General features: G+C 40.3%; 1 protein-coding gene across 1 annotated transcript in view; it reads right to left on the bottom strand.

The window, feature by feature from the left end:
* Positions 1-9394: 9394 nt before the first annotated feature.
* Positions 9395-14701, bottom strand: part of EDEM2 (ER degradation enhancer, mannosidase alpha-like 2) — a 25549-nt gene continuing 20242 nt past the window's right edge. The window contains exons 9-11 of the mRNA XM_008573111.1: positions 14628-14650; positions 12150-12291; positions 9395-9960 (exon numbers count right to left, since the gene is read on the bottom strand). Of these exons, the coding sequence (XP_008571333.1) occupies positions 9466-9960; positions 12150-12291; positions 14628-14650 (660 nt within the window). The 3' untranslated portion in view covers positions 9395-9465. The remainder of the gene's footprint in view (positions 9961-12149; positions 12292-14627; positions 14651-14701) is intronic.

The following is a 14701-nucleotide window of genomic DNA, read 5'->3' as shown; positions in this document are numbered from 1 at the left end:
CACTTTTTTTCCCAATATCTTCATGAATTTCATCAGGATCTCTTTGTTTTCTAAAGATTTACAGCATATAAAAGAATATTCCAAAGAGCATTATTTTTAGATGCTTCTAACAATTTTTAAATAACTTTGTTATATTTTCAGTCATATTTGCTACTCTAGCTCAGATGATACCTTTACATTTTTCTGGACTAATTTATACTGACAAAAAATACAATTGTCAACTCTCTAGATATTTTTAATCCCGTTTTGTGGGTGGAAATTAACTAAACAACATAAGATCTCCATAAAGTGGTCTTACCACTAACATAAGAAATAAACTAAGTGTTGTGCAAATTTCAACTTGATTATCTCAGGCTGGATTACAAAATTCATACTAAATTGTAACAGCATAATAAGCATTGTTTCCAACAATCTGCAACAGTAGAAATTCTAGGGGAAATTATATTATTTCTAAGACATATTGTGGGGAAAATAGGATAATTTAGTCAGGCTACCTTGACTCAGGTCCAGGTGGGGGTCAAGCAGCACATCTCTTGAAAACAAGTTGTGTGTGGGTGGAGTTAGTGCACATGTGCGCCAGTGTATCTTTTTAGTTAATTGCTATTGTGTGTTCTTCAGTTTGTGAAGGAAGCTGGCTGGCAGAGCTCGCATCTAAAAATAGAGCATGTTTACTCTGCTGGCAGCTGCTCAGTCTTTCTTTGGACTCTGCTGGTAGCAGTTGAGTTTCTGAGTTTCTGTTTGTACTATTTAGCTATTAGATGTGTGTGTGTGTGTTTAATAAAGACTATTCCTACTTCAACCAAAGCTCCAAGGACTTTTTTGCTGGTTACCTAGCTCATAGACCTGTATGTGAAGGGTTTGTGAATGGGCTCGAGGGGTCTGAGCCCCAGAGACCCAGCTCTAGCTCTACACATACTATCAGTTGATTTACCATAAAAACTGTATAGACAAAACCACATGCCAGAAGAATATTTTTTTCAGGAACAATGTGAGCAATTTTCTCTTTTGACACACAATATGCAACCAAATACAATGCTAATAAGGCTTTCTCATTGACATTCACATCATAACTCAGAAAATTTGCCCATTACATTACGTATGTTTTTCTTTCTTTGAAGATAGTCAAGAGACTAATTCAGTGTGTCACATTTCCAAGTATCTTTTTAATTTTGATGGTTTAAAGCTTATATTTGCAAGAATATTATTACAATAATACATTGGTGTATGTCATTTTGTTGGTTTTGCACATTTGATAAATCCATATTTTTAAAAAGCAAATCTTACACTTTTTCTTTTTAATGAGGTATGAATGAAGTCAAAGTCTGCTGATTAGAGCTGATATTTTCCCCAGTATTACTGTCCACTCTTCCCATATTTTTAAACTTTTCATTCTTTCTTTTGTAGCATTGGGACAACCAATTTGAGGTCAATTCGAACCAGCTCAATTAAAATATTACAATTATCACACGTTCCTATCTGATTACGCACTTTCTGAAAAACCACAGTGTACATTTCTAACCAAAAGTCAGTTGAAAGTCAGGATAAATATTGCCAAAAAATAAAAAATCTTCCACACTTTAATTCAAAACTATCTACAAATTATGTTGCTATAAAATAAAAAAATCCTCAACTCTTCCATTATAATGTAATGGTCATACTGACAGTCACCAGAAAAGGACACTAGGGATATTTCCATTTCGGCTATTATGAATAATGCTACTATGAACATTGGTGTATAAGTTTTTGTGCAGATATATGTTTTCATTTCTCTTGAGTATATAGAAGGATAGATAGATATAGATATATATGTACATATATCTATGTTTAACTATCTATATCTGTCTGTCTCTATCTATCTACAGACATTCACTACATAATGATGTTTCAGTCAGCTATGGGCCACATATACAACAGTGGTCCCATAAGATTATAATGGCTATATCATACAGCATAGGTGTATAGTAGGCTGTACCATTTAGGTTTGTGTAAATACACTCTATGATGTTCACACAACAACGAAATTGCCGAATGATGCATTTCTCTGAACGTATCCCCATTGTTAAATGACACAGGACTGCATATCTATCTGTATCTATATATACATACACACACACATATACGTATATGAACTTGCTGGGTCATATGGTAACTCTATATTTAACTTTCAGAGAAACCACCAAACTGTTTTCCAAACCAGCTGCTCCGTTTTACATTCCCATCAGCAACGCGTGAGGATTCCAAACTCTCCACATCTTGCTAACATTTGTTTGTGCGTCTTTTTGTTAAAGCCATCCTAGCAGGCATAAAACAATATCCTATTGCGATTTTGATTTGCATTTCCCTAATGACTAATGACGTTGAACACCTCTTCGTGTGCTTATTGGCTATCTATCTTCTTTGGAGAAATGTCCACTTATCCCCTTTGCCCATTTTTTGACTGAGTTGTCTTTTTATTGTTGAGTTGTAAAAGTTCATTATATATTCTGGATACTAGACCCTTATCAGATATATGATTTGCATATATTTTCTCCTATTCTGTAGACTGTCTTTTCAATTTATCAGTAGTGTTCTTTAAAGCACAAAGCATTAAAATTTTTAATTTTGAAGTCCAATTTACCTATTTTTTGTTTGCACATGCTTTAGTGTCATATCTAAGAAACCATTGCCTAATCCAGGGTCCCAATGGTTTACACCTATGTTTTCTTCTAAGAATTTTGTAGTTTTACCTACTACTTTTAGGTCTTTGGCCCATTTAAAGTTAATTTTTGTATACAGTAGGAGATAGAGATCCAAGACCATGCTTTCGCTGGTAGATTTCTAGTTGTCCCAGCAATATTTGTTTAAAATGTTCCTCACTAGGATTGTCCTGGCACCTTTTTCAAAAATCAATTGACCATAAATATAAGGATTTATTTCTGAACTCTCAATTCTATTCCATTACTTTTATATGTCTGTCCTTATGCCAGTACCACATTGTCTTGATTATTGTAGCTTTGTACTAAGTTTTGAAATTGGGAAGTGTAAGTCCTCCAACTTAGTTCTTTTTCAGGGTTGTTTTGGCTATCCTGGGTCCCTTGAATTTCCATCTGAATTTTAGCATCAACTCATCAATTTCTCTGAAAAAAGGCAGTTGGAATTTTGAAAGAGATTGTATTAAATCTGTAGATCGATTGGGTAGTAATGCCATCTTAACAATATTATATATTCTTATCTATTAAATATGAAAAATTTTTTCCACTCAACCAAGTCACAACCAAGTATATAAAGAAAAGTACTGCTGTTATGAACTTTTTTTTTTTTTTTTTTTAAAACATGTTGTTTTGAAATATGTATACATTGTGGAATAGTTAAATTGAGCTAATTAACATATGTGATTAACTTCAGACTTTAAGTTAAGGACGTGTACCAGTCATAATGGTCTCTAGGTGTGTTAGCCAGGCGCCTGACAGGAAACAGATGGCTCATTGAAATCCCAAAGATTAGAGGGAAGTTTACAAAGGTGTAGGCAGTGTTGGAGAATGACAAGAGATGATACAGTAATCTAAGGCTGGTAATAGCACAGCCATTACAACCTTTCGTCTGAAGGGCACAAGGGAATGGAAAGGTTACTGTGTTAGTCACAGTTACAAGACAGAATGTGTATTGTGTATGTATGTATATATTTATTGGAATTGACGCACACGATTATGGAGATTGGCAAGTTCAAATCTGCAGTGTGGGCCAGCAGACTCAAAACCCAGGAGAGTTGATGATACAGGCGAAGTCTGAGAGCAGCCTGCTGGAGAATTCTCTCTTTTGCGAGGGAGGGTTGGTCTTTTTGTTCTAATCAGACTTCAGCTGATTGGATGAGGCCCACCCACATCATGGAGGGCAATCTGCTTTACAGATTAAGATGTTAATCTCATCCATAAACACTCAGAATTCGTATAACTTCGTATAATGTATGCTATACGAAGTTATTACGTAATAGTAATGCTGCTGCTGCTGGCCCAGGGGCCACATTTGAGAACCACTGATCCGGGGGCATGTACAGTTGACACTTCAACAGTGCGGCGGGAGGTTGAGAGACGCCTATGACAATACCTAACCAAAAATTTTCCAATATATTTAATTGAAAAAAAAAAAAAAAAAAAACACATGTAAGTGGACCTGCGCAGTTCAAATCTGTGTTGTTCAAGGGTTTGCTAAAGTTTTGCTTGCCATAGCAATAGTGTCATTTGGAATGCTTGGACAGGTTTGACATACTGGAACAATTTTCCCGGGAAGTTCCTAGTTTTACCCTTGACCTCACTCTACTCCCTCTCTCCAGTCTCCTACCTGGACTCTGCATTGGCTGGACCCAGTTGGAAGTGAGGAAGCAAGTGAGCCCATTGATGTAGTTCATACAGACTACAAGAGCAGAGAATAATTTATCTTCTTGAGGCAAAGAACAGGGTAGAAAAGGGTGCAGATTACCTCCAGAGGAGCAAATGGAAGATATTATACACACTAAGTTGTGCCATACAAACAGATAATTCCAGCAGAATCACCCAAAGAAAGTAGAAAAAAGGAAATAAGATAAAAACAGAAATTAGTACAATAGAAAACAAACATACAATTGACAGCAACTAAGTCAAAAGTATGTTCTTGAAAAAAGAATAATAAATTAAAATGTCTCTGGCCAGACTAATCAAAAAAAGAGAAGACATGGATAATTAATATTAAGAATAAAAAAAGAGTTAGGACAACTTTAGTCCAATAAATTGATAGAAAAGTACAACTTTCTAAGCTGGAGAAGAGGTTGGCGTTTAGGAAAGTGTTACCAGGCACATAGGTCTGGCTGCCTGACTCCTTTCAAAAAACAAACCACTCAAAAGTCAAATTTTACTGAAAATGGAAGTCAGTTCCTACTCAGGAATACCGGTGACCTGAGGAGAGATGCTGGGCTAACCCTGAAGGAGAATGGCGAGGCTAAAGCCATCTCAAAGACTCAGATTTCCTGAGGGGTGTTGATTTTTTATTTTATTTTTTTTTCCTGTTATTTATTTATTTACTTCTTAATTGAAACTTAGTTGATTGTGTATATCTGTGGGGTACAGAGATGAATATCAATACCTGTGTGCAATATGTGAAGCTCAAATCAGGATAATTAGTACACTCAACATTACACAAAGTAATCGTTTTTCATGACCCTTTACCAATTCCTCCTTTGCCCCCCTCCTGAGGGGTTTTTAAAGAGGAGCCAAGGGAATGGAAAATGGGAAAAGAAAAAGCAGGAGGGAGGGGGGACATGAGCCTCGAGGGCTTCATGCAAGGTCTCAAATGCAAAGTCTTGCCAAGACTCTGGTCTTTGTTCCCATCCTGCTGTTATCCCTTGGTCCTGCTGGAGGGGTAGAATCAGCATAGCTTTGTTGATGTCTTCCTTGGTTTCCCAGGGTCTGCAAGTTTGTAGCTTCATGGTGGCTGGAAAACAACTTTACATTTATGTAAATAATGTCATCTTGCCCATAACCAAGTGTATTAGTCCATTTTGTGTTGCTGTAACAGAATTACCTGAGACTGGGTAATTTATAAAGAACAGAGGTTTATTTGGTTTACGATTCTGGGAGGGCTGCATCAGCCTCAGGCTGCTTCTACTCTTGGCGAAAAGTGGCAGGCAGCCACCGGTATAAGCAAATCATACCGCAAGAGGAAGCAAAAGAGAGGAGGGGAGGTGCCAGGGTCTATTAAACAACCAGCTCTGGCCAGTAACTAATAGAGTGAGAACTCACTCATTAATTCCCCTTCCCCTAGGGAGAGCATTAATCCATTCATGAGGGATCCGCCCCCATGACCCAATCAGTTTCCAACACTGCCACAATGGGGATCAAATTTCCACGTGAGTTTTGGAGGGGACAACACATCCAAACTCCATCACCAAGGTTTGAAATATCAAATAATCATGGGAAAAGAGGGAACTCAGAGAAATGCATGCCAAGAAAAAAACTGTGTCCTTTTAAAATTTGCCTGCAGCCCATGTGGTTTTAAGTCCCAACGTGGCTTCAGTTCTGCTCACTCCAACAAAAGGACTTTCTTTCGTGTCTCTGGTCTAGACTCTGAGGTGTTCACTGATGGTCAAGGGTGTCCTTAGGTGTGGGGGTGAGCTGGTCATGGCCATGAAGAAGTCCTTAATAATGGAGTAGACCGTGTTTCTGTGAGCAGCTACGGCTAATGGTAGTTGTTAGTTTTAGTTAATTTCCCTCCATCATGCCTCAGCTTTCAGTTAAGACTGGTTAAAAGTTACAGCAGTTCTCATCTGTGCTATGGGGAATTATGCTTAGGTCTGAGTCCTTGTTCAAGGCAAAATACTTAAAGGGAGGGCAGGAGGTATCCCTGCCTATCAAGGTGGCCACAGAGGCTTGCTCTGGACTCTGGAACTGCAAATGGTCAGCAACTGAATTAACCAAGGGTCATGGACAAAGATGAGGTTGGCAGATAAAGCCATAAAGCTCCTGGTTAAAAGTTAACTCTTCAGCTACTTAGAGAAAGAGTTGATTTAGGGCTGGGGCAGGAAAGGTACCAGATGAACGTGGAACATCTTGTTATACCACAAAGCAAGGAAGCTATTAAAGACTACTGGGACTGTGTTAACAGCACTCAGGGCTAATTTTAAGAGGCTTCCAATGGCCAAATATGGGACAATTTGAGCTTTGATAATAATAATAATTTTTTTGAGAATATTAGCAAAAATTTATTTCATAAGTTGCTATTCAAATAAATTTATAAAAAATAAATGTTATCAAGGGCCGGCCCCGTGGCGCACACAGGAGAGTGCAGCGCTTGGGAGCACAGCAGCGCTCCCACCATGGGTTCGGATCTAATATAAGGATGGCCAGTGCACTCACTGGCTGAGCACGGTGTGGGCGACACCAAGCCAAGGGTTGCGATCCCCTTACCGGTCACAAAAAAAAAATAATAATAAAATAAAATAAATAAATGTTATCAATTAGAACTATAAGGACACTTTAGCCAACACAAAATTCTAAAACCAAAAACTAAGGCAAAAGTTATCGTCTTCTATCAACTTGAACATCTAATTTTTTCTGTGCTTTGATTTGATTGATTGCACCATATCAAGAAAATGTAGTTTTAAATAGCTAAGGAGCTGAAAATGTAACAGCTTTTAAGCAATTCACTTTGCCATCTCAGGACAGTATTCACTTAAACAAAGAGGGCAGGAGAACATTATTCTGAACTCCACACACAAATGAGCTAACTGGTAGGTGAAGTTAATGGGTTGGTGGGTTACTATTTGGTAACACATTTGAGCACGCATAATTCTTATGACAGATTTTCACATGGATTTTTTGAATGAAATTTGAATCAAGGATAATAATTTCAATGAACTGAAAACCATCAAATGAATTTGAATCCAAGAGTTCACAGTACTTAAAAAAACCCCACATAACTTCATTGTCATTTTTTGGAAGATGCTAGGGAAACTACTCATTATTCCGCAAACTGGTAAATAAAGGGAAAGAATCAAGTGTTTTTCTTGGCTTTCCTGAATGAACCCTACATCAAGGTACACAAATATTGGTGAGAAGTTTTTCTTTGGAGAAGTAGTCTAGCAAAATTAGGATGTCACGATTTTGTAACCCCTATTTAAATAATAGATCTAGGCACTGATCAACAAATGGCTGTTAGTAATAGAGACAACCAGACACTAGTACCTCCTGGCTGAAGTACACAACACTGGTATGAACCACTCTTGAAAAAGAAAAACCAAACTAAAAATTCAAATATGATAATGCCTCTAGGTCTTAATATCAATTTACAAAAAAAATACAGAGCTACATATTAAACACCACAGGGATGCAATTAGAAAAATCCATAATATGGGAAATCTACAGGACAAAGAACTCAGTTTCTTCAACAAACAAATTGCAATGAAAATAGGGAAGAGAAGAATCGTAAATCAAATGAAAAAAGTGGGAGGGGAGAAAGGAGAGAGAGAGAGAGAACATGTAAATGAGAAGATACTTCAGAGATATATCAACTAATTCCAAATATAAGAACCATGTTTTAGACTCTAGACTCTGATTCTAACAAACTACAATACAAAATATGAAAACAATAAAAAATTTTGAATATTAATTAGATATTATAAGATATTTAGGAATATTATTGATTTTTTTTTTTAAAAGATGACCGGTAAGGGGATCTTAACCCTCGACTTGGTGTTGCCAGTGAGCGAACCGGCCATCCCTATATGGGATCCGAACCCGTGGCCTTGGTGTTAGCAGCACCGCACTCTACCGAGTGAGCCACAGGCCGGCCCTAAAGATTTTTTTTTGTTTTTTTTTTGTCTTTTGTCTTTTTTCCGTGTCTGGCAACGGATCGCAACCCTCAGTGTTGCTCCCGCGCCTCGCTCAGCCAGTGAGCGGGAACCGGTCTGTATGTGGGATCCGAACCCTTGGGCGGGAGCGCCGCCGCGCTTCCCAAGCGGCGCACTATCCAGTGCACCACCGGGCCGGCCCATATTATTGATTTTTATAGGTGTGCTTCTGGGATGCATTCTGAAATACTTTTATGGACGAAATGACATGCTGTTGGGAATCCTAAATAATCTAATGTGGATATAAAATGAAATAAGGTTGGCCATGAGTCCACCATCTTTGAGGCTGGGCTTGTTGAAGATGGGTGATGAGACCATGAAGGATTACTATCTTATTCTCTCTACTTTTATTTAAAAATTTACAAAAGTTTATAAAATAAAACGAAAAAAATAAAAAAAGTTTTTTCCAAATTTTAAAAGCTCACCTCCTCAGGGAGGCCTTCCTTCACCATCCTATCTAACTAAAGTAGTTTAACTCTTCTCATTATTTCCTAGCACAGCACCCTATTTTCTTCATGGAATTTATCATAATGTTATTTTATATATTTACTAGTTTATTTTTCTCTGCTAGAATTTAGCTTCCACAAGAATAGAAATTGTTTGCCTGGTTCACTGCTAGACCTCTAGGGCTGTGTCTGGTACACATAGATGCTTAACAAATCTTTGTTGCACGCAAGGGCAGAAGCACAGGAGCAAGAACTAACAAAGAAATACATTTGTAACAACAGCCTCCCCAAAGACACCAGAAAAGGAAGAGAGAGTCAATCATCAACCCCTGGGGTCTTTGGAGCCAGCTAACTTTGGGTTTAGCTGTTTCTCCAACAGTATGAGAAAAATAAACTAGATTCATAACTATTAGCCACAAATGGAGAGTCAATCATCAACCCCCGGGGTCTTCGGAGCCAGCTAACTTTGGATTTAGCTGTTTCTCCAACAGTATGAGAAAAATAAACTAGATTCATAACTATTAGCCACAAATCCTCTCTTTGAATAAAATCTCATGAAATAGTTGATTGTGTAAAACATGATAACCAAAACTTGATAACCAAAAGCAGATTTATTATTATAGTTTACTCTCAAAAAAATAAAAATAGAAAATCATCCAGTGGTTATGAGGAGTCTAGGAAAACCTGCCCCAGTAATGCCAACTTAGAGGTGAAGGGCTGACTAGGGCAGCTGAGAAGTGGGATTTTCTGCTTGGCAGGCGGCTCCTCCCTTGCCTGCTCCTCAGGAGAGGAGAATGTTCCTGGCCCTGCTGGGGGTTCCCATGGCCTCAAACTCACAGTCTTTTTCTGAAATCTCGACCTGTTCCTCTTGAGAGAGTAGAACTCCCTCATCAAGTCTTCTACCTCCCATTGCTCTTCCTTCAGCCTCTGGCAACAGTGCAGGGCAGCAGGGTCGATGGGATGGGCTTCCGTGTTGAAGATGTAGCCCCCAGCCCCCAGGATGCACTCTCCATAGGGGGTTATCACTGCATCGAAGGTGGAGCCATTGTTGTGGATAAAGTTGGTCGGATCAAAGAGAAGGTAGAGGTATTTCATGGTCTCAGCCAGGAAGAACGACTCCATGCGGTTGTCAAGCTTGTGGTCTCGCAGATCTTTGATCTGCCACGGGGAGAAGGCAGCAAGTCAGAACAGCATGACAGTTCAACAGTAAGGATCAGGCCACCCCATACAAATTTCTGCTCCACCAGTAAGCAGCTGAGGGCCTGCCTCTGGGCAAGTCATTTAACTTTCCAGAGCTTCACTCCTTCCCAAGCCACCACCTTTTCTCACCTAGATGACCACAACAGCTTCTAACTGGGCTTCTGGCTTCCATCTTTACCCTCTAGAATATTTATATCCTAAGTGTTACCTGTCACTCCTCTACTCAAAACCCTCTGGTGACACCCCCTTTCACGCAGGCTAAAAACCCAAGTCCCAACCTTGGCCTACCAGATCCTTCTTCATCTGGCCCCTGACCCCTCCCTATCCTCTTCTCTCACTACTCTAAATCCTTGCTATTGCAGTTCCAGCCATATGACCTTTCTGTTCCCTGAGCGAGTGACATGCTCCCGTCTCAGGTTCCTGGCATTTGTTATTTCAGCCTGGAGCCCTCTTCCTCCAGATACCCTCATAGCTTGCTCCCTCCCTTCCTTCAGGTCTCTGTTCAAATGCTGCCTCATCAGAAAGGTCGCCCTGACCTTCCTATGTGACATGACAATCTCCTGTCCCCTTTATCCTACCCCTCTTTGACTACGGATATAGACCTAATCATCCCTTGTAATGATGGCACAGTATTCCATTGTAAAAATGTACCATCATTTACTTAGCGAATCCTTCCCTGATCAGCAGGAAGGTGGTTGCCAAGTTTTTGCTATTGTGAACAACTAATAAGGAGTCTTATTTAGAAAATTTCAACTGAATTTAAGGCATGAATGAGTAAGACTACTTGCTACAACATTTATTTTAGCTTCTCAGAATTAGCAATACATTTAAACAAAACTAATTCTCAGTGGACATCTATCTTACACAAAAAATATGACTCAAATATGGCCTTGATGTACCAAGACTTATTACTGTCTTGCCCTGTTTGACAAAGGTCAGACGCCTGTTCCCATCATTCACCTCGGAAAACGTCCAAAGGGCTTTATTTTCATGGAAATAAGTCTAGCATTCCTAAGAAGGCCCCAGTGGGCTTATCACTTTGCCTTTTCACAGAATAGAACATATTAGAAACCAAACATATCATTGCTTTATTTTTCCCCCACACATGTCTTCTCTCTAAAAATACGTATACATATTTTACTTATAGAAAATGATCACATTTTGCAAAATTTTGCAAAAAAGATTTTTGGCTTTTTAAAAAAAATTCCATACCCAACACAAAGTCTGTAGTCTTTTCAGGTAATTTTCTTCCAGACTGTTTTCTTATACGTCTGGTTTTTATGTGTCTTTAATGATTATTTATTTATATCTTGCTTGCTTGAGTCCTGCAGGGATGTGAGATGGTTCTTACCCATGACCCTTTCACTCAACGGACAGAGCAGCCAGAGTGATATTTCTAAAATACAAATCAGATCACATCACTGCTCTGCTGTAAATCCTACCATGGCTTTTCATTCCAAGCAGAACAAAATCCAAACTCTCTCCCATGGCCTATACACAAATGAAGCCGTGCATGATCTAACCCCTGCCTACCACTGGGACCTCCCCTCTTCCCACTTTCTTCCTTACTGGCTCCACTCCAGCCACACTGGCTTTCTTTCTGTCTCCTAGATGCGCATTCGTTGTTTTTCCTATTGAAGTGTGAGCTCTATGAGAGCAGGGTCTTGATCCTTCTTCATCGCTAGAACCCTCTAGCCTAGCGCAGTGCCTGGCATGTGAAGAACATTCAATAAATATCTGTGAGACGAGTAGGACTGTTTTGTTAAGGAGCCCAGGTTTGAATATGGGACTAAGGGACTCTGGATTTTCCTTTTAAAATCCATTTTATAAGCCCTCTCAAAAAACTTTTCGCAAAACTCACCCTTGCCAAGTAGCCCATTCAGACAAAGAACGTCTGGGGCAGGGGGAATGCCAATGGTATGAGGTCGAGATCCCTAGGAACAAATCCTAGTTCCAACTAGCTGTGTGACCTGAAGTTCTCAGCATCTCTGCTCTTTAGTTTCCGCATCTATAAAATAAGGGCATAATGTACATCTCTAAGATCCCCCCTACTGCTAATATTCTAGAACTCCCAAAGCTCCACCCTTAAAGAAGCTCCTCAGCAAGGGAAAACACTTCCCAATTCTTGGGCCTGTGGAAACACTTACTGTTGCAAATCCGCACTCCACCTTGCTGATTTTTTCAATGGATTCCACAGCATCTCTTCCAAGTTCTAGGAGGGTGGGATCCCCCGTGGCACGGTAGAGGTACATCGCACTTTCAATGAGTTCTGCGAAGTCCAAAGCAGACCTTCCTCACCAGTGGCTGAGCAGGGAGGCTTGGGGCCCACTCAAGGCCCAACTCAGAGGAACAAGGGGTATCTCACCTAGCGCTCAGTTTCAGAGCCAATATAGCCAAAGCCTGAAGCTCAGTGAAGACCAGCATTATGGCTGACTGTGGCTTCCCACCCCACGGGAGAGAAAGGCAGCTAGCCCTTTCTGAAATGAACTAGGCGTTATTAGGAACATACACCTGTCAGAGTTTGTTTTCATTCTTTCCATGAACTTTCTTGAAGATATGACATTTTAAAAACTATAACTGCTTACAAAGAACTTTGAGAAAAGGCTTTTTTTTCTCCTGTCACTGACAGCCTAAACTAATCCTAAAACTTAAGAGTATGAGCCTGTCATTATAAGGCTCTTTCTGAGAAAGGATGGACAAAAAGCCGCAGGTTAGGATATTCAAGAGCCAACCTTCAGTCTAACAAGGAGGCAGTCATCAGTTCACCACGCCCAGAACAAGGCGACAGTCTCGCCCTGTTCTACACCACTACTGGACCGTGATGTTCAGACACAGGCCCTGTCTCAAGGTGAGAATTAGCCAAGAGGAGTGGGTCCAGATGAGAATATTTATTCCAGAGGAGAGAATACCCAGGAAAATGTGTTTATTGCTTTCAAATACCTAAAGAACTGCTATGGAAAAGAAAGATCTGACTTCTTAGGTAGCCTTGGTGGGTGGAAGCAGCAGCTCAGTATGCTTCACCCATCCTTTCTCTATATAGAAAAAAAACCCCTCCTTTCCCTACATCAACATTTCTCCTGATCTTCTCCTTTCCTGTTTCCTCCTAGGCCTTGATCAGCACTTCTCTCCCTTATGACTTATTACTGTAAACTCTAGTTCTTATTTTGGAGAAAAAGTCTCTGCCTATTTCCTCAGTTCTCTCCTACTTTCCCCTCCCTCACCCTACAGGACTCTAGACAATTGCTAATCTAATTGCTCATACTCTAAGATTCAGGTTGGGGCACGCTTACTGGTAGATGAACACACTGTGTGTGTTCAATGACAGAAAAGACAGTAATCTCATGGGAGGCCTCCCCTCTGCTTCCAGCGGCGGTTGGGTCAGTGCACCCAGGACCAGTCACTCTGTTTCTCTTCCTCACACATGAGCCTAAGTGTGCTAGTCATTGCTTTACTTTCCTGTACATCCAACCAAGTCTCCAGAGAAGCATGACAGCCCAAAGTTTAGATTTGGACTTGGGGGAAAGGCCCTCAAAGGCCTTTAGGCTAGGCCCTGGGCTCCAACACCGCTGATCAGAGATGTGTATGAGAGGATAAGGCACTGGCCAATCTTGCTACAGAGTAGCACCTTATCTACAAAGGCCTTTAGGCTAGGCCCTGGGCTCCAACACCGCTGATCGGAGATGTGTATGAGAGGATAAGGCACTGGCCAATCTTGCTACAGAGTAGCACCTTATCTACAATCTGCTATTGTTTTGGGGTAGGAAGGGTGACTGGACTGAGGCACTCCTGGATTCCTGGCATTGGTGCCTAAATTCCCACTTATGCCTTCTTGCCAGCCTGTCCTACAAATGGAACAGGTTGACTATGAAAGTAGAGAGCTCCCTGTCACTGGTGGTAACCAAACAGAGACTGGATAACCACTTGACAGGGCTATTACAGGAGGATTTCAACTGGAAGACCTCTTAGGTCCCCTTTAACCCTGAGCTTGCACAAGCCTGTCTTAATAGAATCCCAAACTCTGGTCTTCACTTTATCTATTGGTAACACTATATACGGTATCTTCTGAGAGTTTTGTCTTTAAAACAGTATGCCATGAGAAGAAATGCATGACAAACACCAAGAACAGCAGCCTCTAAGAAGTCAAAAGTGACTGATTTGCTTTTTATAGTTGCTACTTTTCTCTCTTCTGTTTCCTCTCCCAAGTTCTTACAATAATCACTTGGGTTAGAGGGGGAAGGAAATGGGGTAGAGGAAGGCATGGGCAGAAGCCACTAGAAAGGCCTATCCCACAGCTAAAAGGCAATTCATGTGGGAAGGTGGGAAGCGTCTAAGACTATGGTAATGTAGCCTATTTTTGGGGGGGGATGACTGTGTGTGCTGACTAAGCTTCCTTCCTCTTTCCCCCTTTCCCTTCCCCTCCTCACAACTTTTAATTTTCCTGAAGTGAATCAGATGACATCAGAGCTGGAAAGGAGCTTAAAACAGTTTCTAGTGTGTAGTCCCTTTCTGATTCTGAGCTGCAAATCAGGAGGTGGAAAAGACTAGATGATTCCTAAGGTCCATCCCAAAGTTCTAACATTCCATACTATAGAAGCATAATTTATCTGACCCATTAACTTACTTACAATTTGTCTACAACTCTGAAAGCCTGGTGGCAGGAGCTCAAAAGGAGTCAGCCTGGCTTTTTCCTCTTCACTCA

Source organism: Galeopterus variegatus, unplaced genomic scaffold (genome assembly GCF_000696425.1).
Source record: "Galeopterus variegatus unplaced genomic scaffold, G_variegatus-3.0.2 Scaffold3, whole genome shotgun sequence".
Lineage (NCBI taxonomy): Eukaryota > Metazoa > Chordata > Mammalia > Dermoptera > Cynocephalidae > Galeopterus > Galeopterus variegatus.
Note: the sequence above shows the minus strand (reverse complement) of the source record. Positions and strands in the feature narration are given on the sequence as shown.